At 35.6% G+C, this 21,595-nt stretch overlaps 1 protein-coding gene across 2 annotated transcripts in view; it reads right to left on the bottom strand.

Annotated features, from left to right (window-relative positions):
- LOC113118226 (thromboxane-A synthase-like) overlaps positions 1-21,595 on the bottom strand; it is a 56,981-nt gene that overhangs the window by 32,999 nt on the left and 2,387 nt on the right. The window contains exons 2-3 of one of the 2 annotated variants that reach the window (XM_026287253.1): positions 21,221-21,352; positions 3,100-3,193 (exon numbers count right to left, since the gene is read on the bottom strand). In XM_026287253.1, coding sequence (XP_026143038.1) covers positions 3,100-3,193; positions 21,221-21,352 — 226 coding nt within the window. Of the gene's footprint in view, positions 1-3,099; positions 3,194-21,220; positions 21,373-21,595 lie in introns of both variants that reach the window. The other variant, XM_026287255.1, reaches the window with a different exon arrangement.

The following is a 21,595-nucleotide window of genomic DNA, read 5'->3' as shown; positions in this document are numbered from 1 at the left end:
GTTACTATATTTAAAACCTTTGACAACGACCTGTTTTTGTACCATAGATGAAGTAAATAGTCTTGACACACTGGGCAGGCAGCTTTACATTGTTAACATTAAAGTCGGTCTACATACAGTAGCTCTTTTTATTTCAAACTACCATGACAAATCCTGTTTTCCAGATACGTCCCCTATGAAAATACAGAAAGCAAGTATGTGCGTGTGTGCTGGCAACTGAGAGAAAGAGAGAGAGGAACTGCATCTAGGTTGTTTAGGGTCTTAAATGGACCAAATCTCATGTCTGTGAGTGTTGTATTTGGTAATGGAGTGTGTCATGATAATGTGCTGCTGTGGGTTGCGAGAGATTCTGTCGTCTAGTCTCTAAATGTGACTCAATCCTCCCCTGTATCCCAAACGATCTTTGTACATCACTTCCTGTTACCCATGATCCTCAGTCACACCCTGGCTTCTCTCTTCTTTCTTGTACCTTCAAATGAATCCAAATAGATATTTAATGTTTCATCTCTGTCTTACATTTCCTTCTCTTAAGACTATTCAGAGTATATATTGTTCAAAAGTACAGAGTCATAGATTTTTATATACTTTTTATTTAGCAAAGATGAAATAGATTTATCAAAAGTGACAGTAAAGGCATTTAAAATCTTGCAAAAGATTACTATTTTTAGTTTATTTTTAATGTTGTATGCATCAAAGAATCCAAAAGTACTGCTGTACTTTAAAAATGTTTCTTGAGCATCAAATCAGCATATTAGGATGATTTCTGAAGTATCATGTGACACTGAAGACAGTATTTATGACTATTACAGGAATAAATTGTTATAAATTATTAAATAAATGAATCCTTGGTGAGCACAAGATACTTCTTTCAACAGTTTTTATTTAGTCGTCATTTATTCTTGATCAGTCTGGATCATTTTTCACCAAAAATCTAAAGCAAACAGTACATAAATATGCATTTTTGTATAAATATATTAATTAATTAATTATAAAAAATTACATTTTATATGCAATTTTGTAGTCTCCAGTTAGGATCTGATACATAATGAACAAAACTTGATTCTTCTTTAAACTAACATACACAAAACTGGAAACAGACTTAACAAAACTAGACTGGATAACTTTATGCAACTTCTGTTTTATTTATTTTTTGGTTCACTCGTCATCAATCCGAAACACAGAATTTGCTAACATAACCTATGCCTTACTTTCCTTCTCCTTTCTCGCTTTCAACATCTCCCTTTCCTCTTTTGCATTCTCACTGAATTTCTAACTTGAAATGCAGTCACCTGCCTCTTGAGAAGGGATTGCGTCTGCGTCTCTAGGGCCAGTAACACAAAATGTGCCTACAGTCGCACACGCAGACCTACAGGATTTAGCTGAGAGGCTGGCCTGTGGAAGTGGGTCAGAGGATTCTGCTAGAGCAATGCTCTGGAGACCACTGTGTGTGAGACTTGAGTCTGCTGACGTGTGCACAAAACAGACAAAGGCTGCACAACAGCATACAAAAACCCACACACTAAAAAAAGCACATACCTTTAGTTTACCTGGGGAGCTTCATCTAGACACGCAGTGATTATGCATGCATGCTTATTCATTTACGCCTTTCTCACTTCCATCTAATAACAATTAATCACAACGAAGAAGACATGAATTGAGATGAAAATGACGGAGAAAGGAAAACAGACAGGCAGATCGAGAGGGAGAGAAGGAAGAGGGAGTCCTGTCATAAAGCGGATGATAGAAAGACAGAATGAAAAGAGTGTTGTGAACGACATGCTGTCCAGTCAACCATTACTGTCTGACAGTAACATATTGATCTCAGAATCTATTCAGCACCAGAACAGCACAAGGGTTGAAATCAAAGCTTTATTTAAAACAAGCCAGTGTGCTGGTGGGGGAATTTCTTTAAAAAAAATTTCAAAAATCTAAAAGGAAATTTTTTTATTTTATTTTTTCAATAAAAAAAACATTATACTTATTTTATGAGGGGAAAAAAAACTAATTTAATGTTTTACTTTTTAATCATTTTAAAACAATTACCACTCATTGTTATGTACAGTAAAAATTTTGATTTAAAAAAATAAAATCAGGCAGTAAAAAAAAGTTATGTGGTGTATACTCTCAACAGTCTAGTAAAAATTTGCACTATTCTAATTTTTTCATTACCAATAATAATAATAATAATAATAAAATAAAAAAATTTGGTAATTGTCTGTCAGGACATTATCCTGTAATTTTACAGCCATTTATGTTAATTCTTATACAAAATGCAATGGAGTGCATAATTCAAAATACAGGTAAAAATTAATTATTATTTCTAAATTAAAAATTTCTTAATAATACAGTTAAGTGCCCAATATTCTTTACACATTTTTTTTTACAGTAAAAAAAAAAAAGAGCAAGACGTTGAATCAAAAAATGTACATGCATTTCAAAACATATTCTTTATTGATACATCCTCCTAGATTTTAAATGTTATGAAAATACGCAAATATATTTTAATGGTGTTCTTTTGATTTTTACTGTAGGGTGAAATATGAGGCAGACTTGTTCTTTTATGGCATTCATCATTATAGGTTGCTGGATGAATCTAGGCATTTCATATTCACAAATGAAAGTCCATTTCATACTCTCACTGGAATCAAACAGCCCTACAGCATAGAAAATTTGGCCTTTATTTCTAATAATCCACGTCAAATCATTCTCATTAAACTGCAGACTGGCAGAAATGAGAATCCTCAAGGTAGCTGCTGATTTGCTACATTATAGCTTGGGACTGAGATTAAATTAAAAAACAACAGAAGGAATTAAAAGTATTAATTTTGCAATATTAAACGCACCCACTCTCCCTGTCCGTCTTTTATATTATCGTCATAAAAGTACATCATTCAGCACAGAGGGTAATCTGTTTGGAAATCACATGGCATTAGATGTCATTAGCGGAGAGTCATCTTTAATAAACATATCTAATGAACTGAGGCTCACTGAGAGAAATATAATTTTTCTAGTTTCGGGAGGGCGGTATAAGGTCTGTACATGTGAGAAAGTGAGCGAATGTGTTTTGTGTTTCATTACAAAGTAAACAAAAGCTCTTACGTCTTGAAACATCATGAGGTTCCCAAAAAACGGTGAGGGCTTTGGGTGCTTGATGCCACATCGTTCCAGGACAGAGTAAGGGGAGATGGAGTACCTATTAAAACAAAGAAAAAGAGGTTCAGTGAAAACATCCTTCGTTTGGAGTCAGTGTGTCTGAGCATTATTAGAATGAGATATGTGAAAAAATATGAAAGCAATAAGAGAATAAATAGTGAAAAATAAAATCATTAGGGAAAAAAGGGGCGAAATTATGCTGCAAACATTATGCTTGAGGATTGCATCGTCTGACAAAACAGTGCTTCGACCACTTTTAACTTTGAAGTGAGCTGTGGGAGATGACGAGACGTTATTCACTCAAAGAGTGCATTTTTGTCCCCTTGAAATTAAACACCAATGTCTTAATCCACCAGAGAAAGAGAACAGCGAGTACTTTATTCAAATATATGCAAATATTCGGTAACTCTGGTTTACCGAAACCCATTTGCAAGGTAAGAATCACATTACTGGGTGTTTCTTCCACTATGGGCACATTAATGTCCCAGGAGTTGATTTTTATTCAAACTTTTTGTCATATAAAGATCGCATTAAACTAGTGGTTCTCAATCGAGTGCCCGGGGCTCACTAGAAGACCTTAGCAAACTTCCAATGGGGGCCTCAAGATGACTTAAAATGAGACAAGACAACCATTAAATTAAGATGAAACTATTTCGCTTTTTTTTATTGAAGAAGCAGGATTGCCAAATTCTGGATAAAAATTATGAATACCATGGCTTTATTTTTACTGTTTTTCAAATGTATTTTATGCATAGATTTAACCTTTGTCCCCTATGGAGGACCAAACCTGCAGAAATGATGGATGGATGGATGGATGGATAGACAGACAGGCAGATAGGTAGATAGGAAAATAAATAAAGGAATTATTTGCATACAATAATATACAACCAACAATTTAAGATCAATAACTGTGTACTCGGTTACAATTGCAGCAAGTGGGAAAATATCATTTAATTTAACATATACATACATACATACATATACACACACATACATATATATACATATATATACATATATATACATATATATGTATATATACACACACACACACACACACACACATATATGTATATATACACACACATACATACATATGTAAAAAAAAAAATATATATATATATATATATATATATATATATATATATATATATATTTCCACACAAATTCTGATTTGAGATGTTGAAATTAAGGACATTTTCATGACAGTTAAAAAAAAACTTAGTGAGGGTTTATACGCTAAAAGTCCAGTGCCAAAAGCCTGCATAAATGAAGAAACACCCTTTTATGTTGTTTTTTTTCTAATCATGTTTGACTGGAAATATCACACTCTTACTTCAGCAATGTGGCGAGAAGTAACTACCACCCATCTTCCTCAAAAATAATAAAAAGAGGAATGTAACCAAAAGATTGTGCCTTCCATCTCCTTCATAATCTCCAGCTCGGCAGGAGTTCATTACCATATTAACTGTCAGATTAGAGAGTGGGTCTTAACACATGCTGTAAAAAAAAAGAGCTGGAATGATAACTCATTTTATGACACGCTCTTAATTACACAGAAGCACGTCGCAATCTAACACGCTCGTCCGGTGCTGAAAGACGATGAATCTCCAGCCCAATCTGTCCATGTCCAGATTCAAAACCCTTTCTCACTTCAGCACAAAAATATTCACCACAAGTCGTCAGACAAACATCCCCCAGTCTTTCAACTCATTATTATTTAAGTGCACTCAGCAGGGTGCGATCAGGTTTATCCCCAATAGTTGTGGGAAAGTCTTTCGGCAAAACAGGTCCAAAGGTTATTTGTCCTTCATAACATGCAGTTTGGACCATTAACAGCTTGTTCCAGTTCTGTTGAAGTTCAATCAAAAATCAGAATTAATGTTTTGCTCAAAGAGCAGGTTTGTCACAGTTTATTTGAAGCAGAATGTAGCATATTTCCACATTTTGAAGGCAGTAAAGTTCAAAAGCAGCCAAAACGGATCAATAAAGCGACTAAACTAAAAAGCTCAAACATTAACAGCAGGTCAGTTAAAAGTCAATCATATAACAAAAGGATATTCTAATAGAGCATGTAGTAATGCACTGCTCTGATAAAAACAACAAACTTACAGAAGACACAAATATTAGAATTGTGAATCCATCTGGTCAGTCATTTTAATTTACTAACAAATTGTAAATTTACTATAAAATTTTAATTTAATGGAATTTACACCTCACATGAAAAGTCTGTTTTTATATCTGAGATAAGACAAGATTTATGGCGTATGTGCCTGACAAATGTGACCTCCTGTGTATAGGGTGCATACTTGACAATGTTGCCTTCATGGCAGAAACATGTCTATAATATCTTAAACGCTGTCTCTGTAGGAAACCTACTGTTTTGAAACCGAGGCCACGCTTGTGCTTTTAATTTATCACAACAGCACTTAAATGGTACGGTGTAAACCCACTTTAACTTCACTTTTGTTGTTATTCTTCCTTGCTAATATACCCTCCCCCCCCCCCCCCCACACACACACACGTGTACACTTATAATTGTACATTTTCTCACACTAAAACAACATTTAGTTGTATATGACCAGTTTTATATTTTCTCACAGTTGTTTTTGCAACTGTGCCTTTTGAAGGGAAAGCTTACCAAAAAAATGAATTCTGTCAGAAACACTGGACCACATTGACTTTCCAAATATCATCTTTTGTGCTTCACAGAAGAAAGAAAGTAAAGCAGGTTTGAAATGACACGAGGGCGAGTAATGATGACACAATTTCAATTTCTCACTATCTCTTTAAAGGAGATTCAAATTTTTCCAAACCGGCATAAATTCCTTTCTTCTTCTGAACAAACAAAAAATATATATATTTTGAAGAATTTTAGTAACCAAACAGCTGCCAGTAGCCACTGAATTCCATAGTATATGTTTCCATACTGTAGAGGTCAATGGCTGCCGGCCACTGTTTGTTTGCCAACATCATTTATGATATCTTTTTACAGTATGTTTAACAGAAGGATGAAACTCACGACAGGTTTGGAACAACTTGAGTGTGCAGTACATAATTACAGAGCTGTCATTTTTAAGTGGTCTTTGTCTATACAGTACAGTATATGTGGATGATTGTTATAATTGACTAACCTCTGTCCAGCAGTTACATTCTGACGAACACAGAAAAAATGCTGATGGGTAAATGTGCAAAGTCATATTAATGTGCTCATGTTTCTGATGCCAGTGTTATTCAGATGTTATCTGAATGACCGATTTTTGCAGTTTAGTTTCCGTAAAACAGTCTGACTGTACACTTAATGTTATGAATGTTATAGTACATATGTCCATTTAATTATTTGACATAAAGCACGAGCAGCACATGACTGCCTGACGATCAATTGTAGTTCATTGCAAGCCTGAGCTGACTGACAAATCCAGCGAGGCATTTACTCTGTGTGCCTCTCCAGGCTAGATAAACAGATGTTGATGTAGCTTATCAGTGAACACGCCTGGTCATTTCTGATGCCTGTGCCAGGGGCAAAGAGAGAAAGACATGGATGTGCCACAGGCTAAATATACTGGGAAAAGTCCAGGATGGAAGACGGTCCCTAAAAATACCACTAAAATTCACACCCAGCCTCCTTGTTAAATATTTACCTCAACCTTACTCTCTGTGACAAATGTGAATGTTAGAGGTCCTGCAAGGTGAAGAAGGACCACTGCTGGGCAACGACACAAATATATCACACCTTTTTTTATGGTAAAAACATTATGTGCACACAAACAGGAGTCATGACAAACAAAAAGTTCCCCAAGACTGATAGAGTTGAACTTGCACACCATGAAGTCATTAAAATGTATGAGTTTAGGGCGACCTGTAACTTTGGTGTGAATAAGCAGGAAGGGAAAGAGAGATTGAGACAACCATGTCTGGCTGACAGCAAGAGACTCACTGTGTTGTTTTTAGAGTGAGGTTGGAAGGAACAGGCCGGCCAATGTTCTCATTAGGGCCAAAAGTGCCATAAAAGAGGACAGATACAGTGTGAGGTGAAAGAGGGTGAGAAACTGGAAAGTTGCTGTTCAGATTCTGGGATAAAAAAAAAAAAATTCTTTTCTTTCTGGTAAAGATCCAAGATGCTCAAATGTAGCTCTTTTCCAAAAACTAGTGAGCTGCATATGTACAGTGTAGGTAGCATTTGATGTTTCCTAGCCTCACACAAACGCAGGTAAAGATTAAATACCACTTTGCTTTACTTCCAAAAGAAAAATGACATGAGATAGTCTTATTTTCTGAAAAAATGCATTTAAGTGAAATGAGTTTATGCTTAATTGCGGTAAGAAAAATGTAAACTTGTTTTTCGCTTTTAATAACAACCACATATTATTTTCTCTCCCTATTAGCAGATGTTTTCTGCTGTGTAATATAGGTAAAAGCAGACTAAGCGTGTAGCTTGCTCTTTCTTTGATGGACCGGAGTTTGTTTGTATTTCAAGTTCTGGGGGCAATTACGGAGAAACTAAAGACCCAACGACTAATTGATTTAGAAAGTAATTCCAGATGGGACTTTAAACAAAATCATTTTCCAGTCTTTGTGTAGAGAACAGACGCTAAGTAAGTGTAACATATCTCAGAATAACAGCGCATAAACTGTAACTCGTTAAAGTTTTGTGAAGTAACAACTTTTCATTGACCATCTGATGCATACACACTGTAAAGGAAATATTAAAAACTAAAATATTCATAAGTACTTATAAAAAAGGGGAAGCCCTTTTTCCATTCTGTTGGGTTTTCTGTACATTTCTTTGCAAGTTTTTGAGTTCTGCACTGATATATCATTATGATATAACTAGGGCTGTAAAAAATAATACATTAAATTCTGCGGTTAATATTAATACCAAATGTTTAAAAACTGATTGCCCATATTTTTATCTAGTGTTAAATGGTTATAATTACTCAAATTCACAGAGGCATCAGTATTGGTATAAATATACCAAAACACTGGTAAAAAAAAAATGGCATTAAAGAAATCTTGGTAACACTTTAGTATAGGGTCCAATTCACACTAATAACTAGTTGCTTATTAGCATGTCTATTTTTAACATATTGGCTGTTTATTAGTGCTTATAAAGTACATATAATGCATGACATCCATGATCCTACCCAATACCCTAAACTTAACAATTACCTTATAAACTATTAATAAGCAGCAAATAAGGCGTTAATCGAGGCAAAAGTCATAGTTAATGGTTAGTTAATAGTGAGAATTGGACCCTAAAATAAAGTGTGACCGAAATCTTTTAAGTTGTGAATTGCATATTCAGTGTGAAAATATGATTACAAATCCTTATGTTAAGTGCAATTAACCAAGATTTATTCATTTGAAAAAATATATGATTTATTAGTTTGATTTTTGTAATCCAATGACAGCACTATATAACCCATTTTGGATAAACCGGTGTTTATCCAACTCCCTTAAACAGACCCATAAAACTAAATAAACTATGTTTGCACATTTTATATTATGATGACACTTTTTATACTGCAGCCAGAATCACCTTCAGATTTTGTGCTGATAATAACACCAGACTACTTTCTCCTTGTCTTTATCAGATGCATTCACAAACACTCATAATTACACTATATTTCCACATTACAGCATCCCACAACACTAACACACTTTTCAAGTGCAGTTCACTAAAACGTAGCAGACCGTTTGTATGTTTCAGAGAAGGACTTTTAGCATCGGCAAACATCTCCTGAAGCACTCAGACGCACACATTGATCCTGCCGAGCATAAAAGTGCAAGCTATAATAGCTCTGAGCTGCTTCTAGTGTCTCTCTTGATCATCCATGACACGTTTGATTTCTTTTCTATTGTAAGAGCCTATTAAAAATGGGCACCAATAAAAGCACATTGATTCATGCAGGATTAGCCCATTGGACAGGAGTTTTATCACGGCCACAATATCGCCAGCTCTCTTCTGTCGCTCTCACACACACACACACGAACGTGTGCAGCTGCAGTCACATGGACCGTGATTTGCCAGCTTTCCACTCAATAGTCTGCTGATGGTGCCGTGGGCCTGGGTGGGCTACAGAGTGAGTGTGTGCATTGGGAAAGCGATGCCCAGAACTGCTTAAGCGGTCTGCTGGTGGGCAGAGGACGAGCTCCCCTGTGGAGTTTTGTGCAGTACCCAGACCTGGATCAGACGCTTGGCGGTCACGCCGCGGTAGTGAGCTCAGGGTGCACATTTATCTCTGAGAGCAGAGAGCTGCTGCGATTGATCAGCTGTGGAAGAGGAGGCGCTACAGTCCAGCACAACACCAAACAATCTGCGACGGCAAGACTAGCAAACACCGGACGGATAGCCAAATGAGTTTAAACCACTCAGTATACAAGCACATGATTTAAACTCATTTAAAAGCTAATTCAGTGTTTCAAATGCACATAGTGGACAAATAAACAATGCAGAGTTGAAATCATGTTTCTTAGTACAGATTCTGATCTCATTGCTAATATGAAGATCTTTTAAAATAAACTTTCACATTACTGTACCTCTTAACACAAGTAATCTGAGCCAGTTTGAACAACAGGCTTGCTGATAGCATTAAAGGACAATTTTATAATTATACAGACAGACGTGGTAATAGGATTTACTAAAACTAGTCTGTGTTGGAGGAATGCTTCATTTCAGAAAGTGAATGAACTGCATTGAATTTCTTTGAATCCCTCTTTCTGTCCTTCCAACTGTACTTCCTGTCAGGTTTAGCCAATTAAATTCAAAATCCAACTTATGAATTAAAAGGGAGACAATTCTTTCATTCTGAATTTGGCTTAACTACTGGTACTTTGGCAGTCCTAATTACCGTGAAACATAAAGTCCTCATTATCATACCAAATACCAAGGCCAGTATCTGAAATCAGGCAGAGAGGATCGACAAACCCTCTTAGTCTAAGTAGGAAACACAAATGAGATTGTGTGATTCATGCACAGAGGGGCTCATACAGGAGCGTCCAGTTTGACACAGGCTCACAGCTACGCATTTCAAATATTCTCCTCTGTCACATAATCAATCGCACACAGGACTCAGAGGATCACACGATTGAAATCGACCTGCATTTTCATACATGCATTAGAGGTAGATGATATACAGTACTCTACACGAAGAAATGTTTAGGGTCAGTAAAATTATTTTTAAAGAAATTAATACTTTTCATCTATTTAATGCATCCTTGATGAATAAAAGCAGAAGTAAAAGCTTATAAACTTTCAAAAAAATAATAATAATTAAATTAAATAAATATATATATTTCAAACAAATGCTTTTCCTTAGAATTTCCTAAACAAGAATCTTGAATTAAAGGTCACGTTTTTTGTGGGGTTTTTTTTTGAAGCTTTGATTGTGTTTACAGTGTCCAATATAACATGTGTTCATGTTTTGCTTGTAAAAAAACAAAGTATTTTTCACACAATTCACTTATCTGTATACCGCTGTTTTCACTGTCATAAAAACGGGCTGATGACTTCCTTGTTCTATAAAGTCCCTCCTTTAGAAATACGTAACGAGTTCTGATTGGGCCAGCGGTTCCTGTGTTGTGATTCGACAGCAGCTTCCTCGCTGCCCTCCTGGAAATGCAATTGGGCTAGTTTTGGACTAGTTTTGAGAAGCAAGTGGGCAGGATTTGTTTTGATAACCTGGCAATCCTGATCTGAACGCACGTGCTGGAGATGTACTTTCTAATCACAGAACGCCTTTACTGACAAGATGTGCATGAAAATTTAGTTAACCAAGCTAGACAGTGTTGCCCTTTGTGTAATAAGTTACAGAAACTGTAACGCACCAACTTAAATAATAAAATACTCTTACCAGTTGTGGTCCATAAACAACGCCTTCTCCAGACAAAGAGGGAACTGCTCCATCTTTCAAGAATAATCTTTGTGCGAATCCGGCATTAAACTGATTGAGATTGAGGAAGTTGTCCTCAGCAAGCTGTCCTCAGCAAAATGTGCTGCACATAGTTTTACATGTGGATTATTATTTTCGGGAACCGAGTTTAACATAAATTGGAACCATTGATCTCTAAGTACAGCGTCCCTGGGAAGCCCAAACTAGGATGATTGGACTCTGAGATGAAAATAACAGCGTTTCGATGACATGGTGACAAACACAAACGCAGCTCTTCCTCTTCTCCGTCAGAGCACAACAAGACCACGCTCCCTTTTTTGTGTATTCATGTGGGCGGAGGTTAGTCAAAAACCTGTTCTAGTGACGTCATTAATGAAGGAAGTAGAGGGATGTATTCCAAACTGGCCGTTCAATGTAGGCGAATTCTGTTAAATAAAATATCTCGCTTGGCATTGAACTTTGTGCTTTAGAATTTTACAGATATTATATATACTCTAACAACAACATTACACACAAACTAAAGTTTGAGACATGGGATCACAAAGAACAGGACCTTTAATAATAACAAATATTCCATGAGCAGCAAATTAGCATATTAGAATGCTTTCTGAAGGATTGTGTGACACTGATGCCAGAAGTAATGATCAGGTAAAAATTCAAGGTAATTTGGTCCTGATAAAACCATTTGTTTTGTAAACCTATCATTTCTTTCCAATTCATTCTATAAAACAAAACAAAAATAAATAAAATAAAAAAACTGCCGAGAAGATAGTTATAGATTTATAATTATCTTCTCATGAGTTTTTAAATCACTTTCCCTTCAAAATCGATCACTAAAAGATACATTTTTAATTTGTTATAAATAATCTTATTCTCTGACTTGTTCCAAACAGAAGATGGAAATAAACAAATTAGGTGAAGTACTTTATTATTTGTTAAATGCTATACTGTAGGCATTACTTTCACACACTAATTTGGGTCTGTAAACCCAAATGAATACTCTTCTCTAGCTATTGATGTAGATCATCGAACATATGCCGTGCAGCTTTTGTGTCAGTTAGTAAATAGCTATTATTGAACATTTACCGCATGACATATTTACATTTGATTTGTGCCAAGAGATGCATTCATCTATTTTAACAAAGTTTTGTGCTGTTACTGTACCCAGGGGGATTGTTGAGTGCCGCTTGTAGCAGACATAACCAACCTACACAGCTGATGATGTAAGATATTCTTGTTTACAGACCTGTGTCGTCGCGCTATGCAAACTAATGACTGCATGTTTAAAGCCCCTCACTGAGTTCAGAGGATTTTTTTAATGACTTCTAATTCCTCTCATCACTAGGCGACATGCATTTACAATTCAGCATACCAGCCTTTATTAAACACACAAACACTTTTCCCTCATTACAGCTTCAGTTCGTGTCAGGCTACAGAGGAAGGAGTTCATGTGTCATTTCAGTGCTCAACCATCGCCAACCATTTATCAGTGTGCTTCTTTAAAAGGAAGAGAAAGGGAAATAAGGAATAAACCAAGAGAGAGAAGGCAGTTTGAATAGAAGTATATCTTGCCCTGTCACCTCCGCACTGCTGAAGTGCATTGTTTGTGCAGGTGCACATGTGTAGCCAGCTGTGAGACAACAATAACCAAAAATAGACTGAAAAATGGCGCTTAAATAGACATGTGAACAGGCCTGCTGTGACATCTCTCTCTCTCTCTCTCGGCATTAGTTATGTGAGTCCCTCCGGTTCTGTAACACCTCCCCAGGACCCAATCCCATTCTTCCGAGCCTTTCCACACAAAACATGGTGCTATTTCCAGCCCTCAGCAGGGACTACAACATGTCTCTCCGCACTGACTTGTTAAAGATGGCTGAGAGAGTCTGTATCAATCTGAAACTCATAGACGTGACGTAAAAGGACAGTGGCTTAAAAGAACAGTTTGTCCGAAAATTCTGTCATTATTTATCATTTTCGGAACATTACTTGACAGTGTCATTATTTACTCACCCATGTTGTTCTAAACCCACATTTCTTTCTGCTGTGGAGACAGTTTGAATAATGTACTGATTCCTCGAATTACTATAGAAAGGAAGGAAGGCTTTAAGAATGATCTTCAAAAAGGACATGCTCTAGATTTCAAATCAGACTGAATTTTAAGCAATTATTCACTAAAGTATTTTCAACAAATCTTTTTGTTGGGAATGTTTCATTCCTGATTTTATACAGTTCTCAAGTTATAGATTCGATTGACTGACACTTGGAATCCCATTTCTGCCACTAAATAAAAAATAAATAAAAAGGGTACCTGGAAGTTATCTTGCAGTTCTGACTTTTTTCGCGCAATTTGTGAATTCACATCTTGATATTCTGACTTTTTTCTCATAATTGCATGATACAAACACGCAATTCCAAGTTATAAAGTCAGAATGGAAAGAAATAAACTCACAATTCTGAGAAAAAAAAATTAAAATGTGAATTAAGTCAGAATTGTGAAACATAAACTCGCAATTCTGAAAAATTTTGAAACAGGATGTTTAGGATTTTTTTTATAGGATTTTAGTTTATATACAGCAATTCTTACTTTTTTCTCACAATTCTGACTTTATAACTCGCATTTGTTTTTATCAGGCAATTCTGAGAAAAAAGTAAGAATTACCCATTTGTATCGCAGAATTCTGATCAAAAGAATTGCAAGATGCAAACTTGCAATTGCAAGAAAAAAATATCAGAAATGCGAGATTTTTTTTTATTTTTTTTTATTCAGTGGCAAAAATGGACTTCCGCAATTAACAGCCATCTAAACGACTTAAGTTTTGGTCTGTTTTTGCCTCACAAAGCTATCAAATGGTTTCGGAAGATATAAAATATAGCACATGAAGTTGTGTAAGTTATCATACTATATGGTGGTTTTGCATCACTTTCAAAGCTTGTAAGCTTCAGTACATTTCAAGTACAAGTCTGTGGGAGCACTTTAAACCTCAAAAATAATTTAAGTCTAATATTCCAATATTGCTAAAACCACATAACAGCTCTGTCCAGGATCAAAGTGAATTTCAAGTCATTATTTACTTGAAACTGCTGTAATTCTCCTTGAGTTCAAGAGAAAGATTCCATTTGTGGTCCTTTGATCCTTTAAAATAGGGGTCACCAAACTTGATCCTGGAGGGCCGGTGTCCTTGAGTTTAGCTCCAACTTGGCTCAACACACCTGCCTGGAATTTTCAGGAATACCTAGTAAGACCTGGATTAGCTGGTTCAGGTGTGTTTAATTAGGGTTGGAGCTAAACTCTGCAGGACACTTGCCCTCGAGAACTGAGCCTGGTGACCCCTGTATATTAATTCATCTCTTGTCTGAATTATTCATTCATGATTTGATCCGGTTCACAGCTTATCAACTCAATGCAGTTCACAGCATGAGGAGGTCAATAATTACTCTTATTTTGGTCTGTTTTCTTCAACTTTTATATGACTTGGGAAAAAAAATACATACATAAATAATCTTACATTTTTTTTGTAAATACATAGAAAATAGGAACCTTTACAACTCATCAGAATCTTTCCCTTTGTGTTCTGCAAAAGAAAGTAATACAGGTTTGGAACAATATGACAATACATAATTAAACTTATTTTTTTATATGAATTACTATTTTATGGAAGCATTTTACAAATAACTAAAATCTAATGACCAGAAAAAGACTGGCTTCTAGCTCTTATCAAGGTTGTCTACAAGACTCCACTTGTACTTCATTAATCCTACAAGACGCCACAGGCAGAAAAAATAAAATAAAAAAATATGAATTACAGAAAGATGATTTAATACGAATTCATATTATAATGACAGTGAATTAATTCAAGCGGCAGGAGGGCTTGTCAGTCGCTTCCTGGTGCTTAATAGCAAAGAGCCTGACGAAAGCCACTGCTGACTTTCGTCACTTCATAATTGAATAACAATTGTGGAATCTGAGATTTAATCTACATATAAGTCTCCCTCCGCACAGCTGCAGCATGAGGTGTCAAGACAATTTGGTTACAGACTTTAATGGTGTGTGCTAGGGTACTCCATTTCCATATTAGCTGGCCTATCTTTGTGGCGGTCTTGCACGGCGAGCGGCGACGAGCTCATTTACAGAGAAGGGTGGATCTGGGTGAAATTAGAGTAGATTACCATATTTAGATTTATTAGGTGCCCGTCACCGTGGAAACGGAGGAGTGTAGCAGCTTCTCAGGGAGGTGCGAACGTTTGATATGATTAACATCTGTGATGGATGAGCCGTCCAACGGCCCTCAATTAAACAATAACCATTCCACAAGCTGGCCAATGACAAAGAAAGTCGAACACTGTGTGTGCAAGTGCTGCCAAGTCAGCTGTCCACAGCTTGATGCAATCAGCATTGAATGGTCTGCGCACAGCCTCTACTTTCACATTGGAGGGCAAAGATAGTCACTTAGATTGGGCTACTGAGAACCCAGAGGGAACTGACAATCTTGCGCCACAGTGAGGGAAAAGAAAGAAACTAGCAGTTCTGGATGAGGAATTTTAGTTCAACCAAACACACATGGAGCACCAAATGTTCTTAAATGCGCTCCACTGAAGCAATAAAGTAGAAGAGTCTGTGTTACATTATGAGTAAAAGGCTAAAAGGTTGTTGTGAGGCCTTGACATCCAGGTCCTTCATCTGTGAATACTGTACATTCACTTTGGGTGCCATATTGAACTCAAAACAATAATCTGTTGAAACAATGAAATATTTGGACTCCATTGAGTTTTGTAGCATATTTTCTTTTGTGTCCTAAGAGGCAACTATGTAGTGGAAACCTAAATTAGTTCCAATAGGTACATAGAAATAGTTCACCCAAAAATGAAAATCTGCTGAAAACTGATCCTCTGCAATGAATGGGTGCCGTCAGAATGAGAGTCCAAACTGCTGGTAAAAAATTCAGAATAATCCACAAGTAATCCACACCACTCCGTTCTATCAGTTAACATGATGTGAAATAAAAAGAAGTGTGTTTATAGTGTTTAACTTTAAACCACGCATCTTGTCCTGGAAGCAACGGGGCAGCTTTTCACATCACGAGATTTAAATTGATGCACTGGAGTCATGTGTATTACATGTGGATTATTGTAATGTTTTTATCAGCTGCTTGGACTCTCATTCTGACGGCACCCATTCACTGCAGAGAATCCATTGTTGAACAAGTGATGTAATGATGTTCTAATGGAGAAACAAACTCATCCACATCTTTGATGGACTGAGAGCAGATAAATTTATCTTTGATGGACTGAGGGCAGGTAAATTTAGATTTTGGGGTAAACTATTCATTTTAGGATCCCTCTTCTACAAGATATAGTCCATGACACTGAACCTTGTATTGTCCAATCAGCAAGCAGAACCAGAACTCTTTGCAACCATAGCTAGGCTCTCAAATTAAATCCAGATCGCATTGGGTGATTTTTAATTCTATGTGAATCACAACCTAACATCTCAGGCTGTCTGCATGTGTTGAAATAGTTTAATAATGTCATGCATGAGGATTAAGAGTTTTAATAGACTCTTGCAAAGAGTCCAAAAGAGCTCTTCTTATGGAAGAGAGATTAAGTGAAGCAGAGGAGGAGTCCATATGATATCACAGCAGATGTCACACATCTACTGCAAGTGCGTGAACTTTCTGAAATGGTGCCCGTTGTTTATGCAGTCCAAAGAGTGACAGATGGGTTCACACTCGACTCTGTCTCATAAATTTTATGAGAGGATCTATTAGAATATGTCATCTTCTCCACTCAGCCTCGCCAGTGGAGAGATTCGGTCATGGTCACAAGGCCCCTATATTCACAGTGTGTTAAGTGAGAGGGATTAACAGGATGAAAGATGAAAAAACTAACTTCTCAGGTTTTACAGAAGGGGGAATTTATGTTGTTTATGAGGAAGGAGACACATTCAGAATGTAATGAAGACAGGAACAATAGAAGATCAATAGGAATGAGTGCATAAGAGCGGGGTAAGCTGTGTCACTTTATACTTATGTTGTCCTTTATAAGAAAGGAGAAGTGAGACAGACGTCAAACTACACCTAATTATATTTCAGGATGTCCACTTTTAAACAAAATTAAAGAGCTAGACTTTTAATAAAATTGTGTGTGTGTGTGTGTGTGTGTGTGTGTGTGTGTATATGTATATATATATATATATATATATATATATATATATAATAATTTATTTTAGCTACATCTAATTAATAAACATTTAAAAAAATGTTGAAGGTTAGGTAAATAAATATGTTTATTTAAATGTAGCTAAAATAAATCGATTGCAACCACTTACCTTTTTTCTCATTTTATTTAAAAAAAATTTGTTTTTATAAATTCAGTGACATTTTTGTGTGTGTGTAATTGAAATTCTATAATATTTTATTAAAATAAATAAAAAATAAAACATTAAAACCCAAACATGTTAAAAGATACATGTGAATTCAGGCATCACAAAATATAATGTACAGCATTTAAAAGTGAATAATTTTTAGTTTTTTTAAATTGTTACATTTTATATAAAAATATTTTGTACTTTAAATGAACATAATATGATGCAAATGTAATCTTAATATAAAAATAGGAAAAAGGCCCAGCATGACCAATAAATAAAAAACAAAATCTTTCATGAAGGCTTGTATAAAATATTAAGCCTGAAAAAAAGACCCATACCTATATGCTAGTTTGTAACTCAAATATTTTTACAAGAAAATGATTCATAAGAAAATGCAAGTACAAGCTGCTTTCTCAGCATTCCCACGCAAGCCACTAAACTGGCCATCAGAATAAACTGGCCAAATTAAGATATGATTATCTTCCAATTTCTACAACAACAGATGTTCAGCTGCTCATGTTGTCAAGCTACCCAAATAAAATTTTTTGCAATGTCCAATCTCCGGCAAGCAACACCGAATCACAGAGGACTGAACCTAACAGCTTCATTTGCCAGTAGGTGACACTTTGGCTGTCTCCAGTCCCCTCTCATCATGCCTTTTATGCGTAATATGGCAGAAAGGGACAGAGTTCAGAAGAAGATAATCATGCTTTCCTCACATTCTGGCAACTGCAAACACTCTGAAGGCCCGGTCATTGTAAAACCCTTCACTCTACTGGTCCAACTTGGCCTCTTATATAAGCTCTAACCTTTCAAACTGAAGATCAATTCTTTGTCTAAAGGAAAACAGAATGTGCTGGAGTAGTTCAGGAGGGTCCACAAATATATAGTGCTTCGCCAAGCACATGTAGCCATATTTTGCTGCATTGCAGGAAATTTACAATATCACTTGCAAGTTTGATGCAAATAAAGAGTGTTCTTATTTACACATGGATGACCTCAGAGGAAAGACTTGGCTCCTCTACTGATTAGAAAGTTTCTTTCCGTAACACTGCGTCTTTTATATTTTAAGTTTGCGTGTTTGACAAGCAGCGTCTCAGGGAAAAAGGCTTGTATTTAACAGTGCAGGCAAGTCTCAAATCAGGGAGCAATAATCTAATATGGCTTATTTTAGCCTTCGAACCAGCCAAAAGAGCTTATTGATATTTTTTTTTTAAAACCTTTTTGTAATAGCAGCCCTGTGCAGAAAGGTTTCATCCTCTGATATAAATCTCCTCTTACCTCTTACTTACCTCTTTAGGTCCACTGTGAATGACAGTCGTGCCTTTGCCAACAGACAGGAATTTACTTGTTTTCAAACAAAAGTGTGTGTGTGTGTGTGTGTGTGTGTGTGTAAGACTGCTAAAAGTTAAATAACAGAGACACTATTTGTACCCCATGAAGGGAAAAAGCAGATGATCACTATGAGATTCTTTCTTATGTCTATTAAATCTCGTTAATATGTCTAGCATATTCTTGAATCATTTAAATTTTTGACCACCAAAATCAAGAGGTCAGATTAAATATTACGATCAGTTTTATTTTCTAGTCATTTCCTGTAAGATTTGCTATTACCAAAATATTAACATTAATTATTTACAAATATTTATTATTTAGGAAATTGTAATAGTAATAATACTACAATATAATATATTAATAAAAAGAACACACATTACATTACATTAGTTATGTGTGTGTGTGTGTGTGTGTGTGTGTGTGGTTAGAAATATAAAATATGTGATAAGATATAAATATTTAATCAAATTAAAAATGATCTTTTAATATAGCTGATTGAATGTCAATATCAAAATACAAAAAGCAATGCATGCCTCCAATCCTATATAAATATTTAAAAAGTATATTATTAGCATATTCTTGTAAGGAGCATTTTCTCTTTAATATTCCACTTAAATAAATACATATTCTGCAATAATTAGAATTTCATAGAAAACCTTATTTAACCTATAATTGAATTTTTGGATAAGCTTGTAAAAAGTTACTCCACCTGAAGTATTTTATCCTAAATGAAACTAACTACAGGAGGGTGTTGTTTTTTTTTTTTGTTTTTTTTTGGCCAGTTTAAAAAAAATCCCCAAGGCCTTGAATAGTAATGCAATATATAATGCCAAGGGTTATGGCGCTATGAAGGACACTTATCTTTTTAGACTGGCTTAAGTTCTTCTTAAACCTTAATAAACCTGCCAGCTGTTGTCCAGGGCACTCTTGTTGCTATGGACAGCATGAGAAGGTCTTTTACAGAGCTCCTTCTCTGTTAAAGGTGACAATATAAATGTTTCAGAAGGAAGGGTGTGACTAAGCCCTGTAAAAACGGTTGTAATTAAATACACTGATTCCAACGCTGTAATAAAGTTGTGATACGGAAAACTAAATATAACTTTAATAGAGACCTGCAACTCTAATCAGCTTCTCACCAGACTGAGTCACTGCATTATAAGAGCAGTGTTTAACTAATCCTTTATTTCAATGCGGAGCACTTTTATTTAAAGTCACTGTGTTGTTTTTAAGACCACTGCTGTCTTATAGAATCATGTCACTCTCTGTTAAATACTGCTGAATGCTACAGGGGACAAAAGCATGCATTATACTAGTGACTGGATTCAGTATTTTATTTTTTTTATTTTTATATAAAGTTCCACAAATTTGTCAATGTCCTACGATAAAAGGACAAATTTAGTTGGGAGCCAGTAAAAAATGGAACGCTTTGTCACAATGCATATTGAGTACATTTTAAAAATCACATTTAGACTTTGCAGAGGCAAACCTTTGTTAGAAATTCAAAGAACACTGATTTAGTAATCAATTCTCAAATAAACATAGAAAACTGCTCTGTTTAACCAGATTTAAAATTTGGAAACTGTAACTAAACCTCCAAGTATCTGAGTAAAAAATGAATTCTTGTTGCTTGTTCAAATTACAAAGGTCCCCACACTTCCTCGAACACTTCCTCCATGATTTCAATATGACTATTGAAGATAGTCCAAATAAATAAATAACTAAATATTTGCGAGAAAGTCAATGCTTTTTTATGGATAGAGGACTCTTCTAAAGTTAAAAAGGTCTTAATGATGGATTTGTTGATTATAAACACAGCTTTTTGCTTCCCAAAATGTTAACTGATGGACTGGAGTCTAGTTTTGGATTATTATGATGATTTTATCTACTGTCTAGACTCTCATTCTGACGGCACCCATTCACTCCACTGGTGAGCAAGTGATGTTATGCTAAATTTCTCCAAATTTACATCTTGATCTATCTACATCTTGATTGGCATGAGGGTAAGTAAATATTCAGTAAATTTTCTTTTTTGGGTAAACCATTTATTTAATTCAGTTCACTTAAATTTTTATATTCAAGTAAATATTTGAAATCTAGATATGCTTTATAGCTTTACCTTGAAAGATTGATATCAGCTCTTAAGGGTTTTATTCCTGTCTATACTATTGCTACAGTTTTATTCCTAAGTAATCTATGAATTACCTTCAGCCTCGCCTTCACGTGACTGGAAAAAGGGACCGGAATCTGAACGCTGTCTGCATTCAAACAGGAAGCCATTTAAAAGATAAGTGCGGAGACACGTGTGATTGGAATTTGATCAGATCGCACCGTCCTTCTCCCGAGGAAAACAAGCCTGAGCTGTTTGGTTCTCACAGTGGTACTAACTTCGGTCATGAGAAATCAGTCTTTGCGATCTGTAAATAACAGTGTATGTGTTTTGTGTTTGGAAACCTCATGGTGAAATTGTTTTACTCACCAGTAAAGGAGGCTGAGGAACAGCAGAAAAAGGCACACAGATACGGACCATCCACTCGCCTCAACTCCAAACCATTTCAGAATGTCGACTACCGGCTGCATGATGAGACCTGTGACTCTCACCGCTGGCTTTCTGCTCACAGAGAGGAGACACTGACAAATGAAAAGCACTTAAGAGTTCAAAGTATTTGTTATCTACACACTGTAACATCACAATATAACAGCTTAAAATCTGCCAGATTAGATCAGATCTTATCAAATCTTAATAAAACAAGACAAATAAAATTAAATATAACATCAATAAAAGCTATTTATTAACTGTCTAGTATAAAAACAAGGTAACAATTTACAATACGGTTCCATTTGTTAATATTAG

Source organism: Carassius auratus, chromosome 18 (genome assembly GCF_003368295.1).
Source record: "Carassius auratus strain Wakin chromosome 18, ASM336829v1, whole genome shotgun sequence".
NCBI lineage: Eukaryota > Metazoa > Chordata > Actinopteri > Cypriniformes > Cyprinidae > Carassius > Carassius auratus.
Note: the sequence above shows the minus strand (reverse complement) of the source record. Positions and strands in the feature narration are given on the sequence as shown.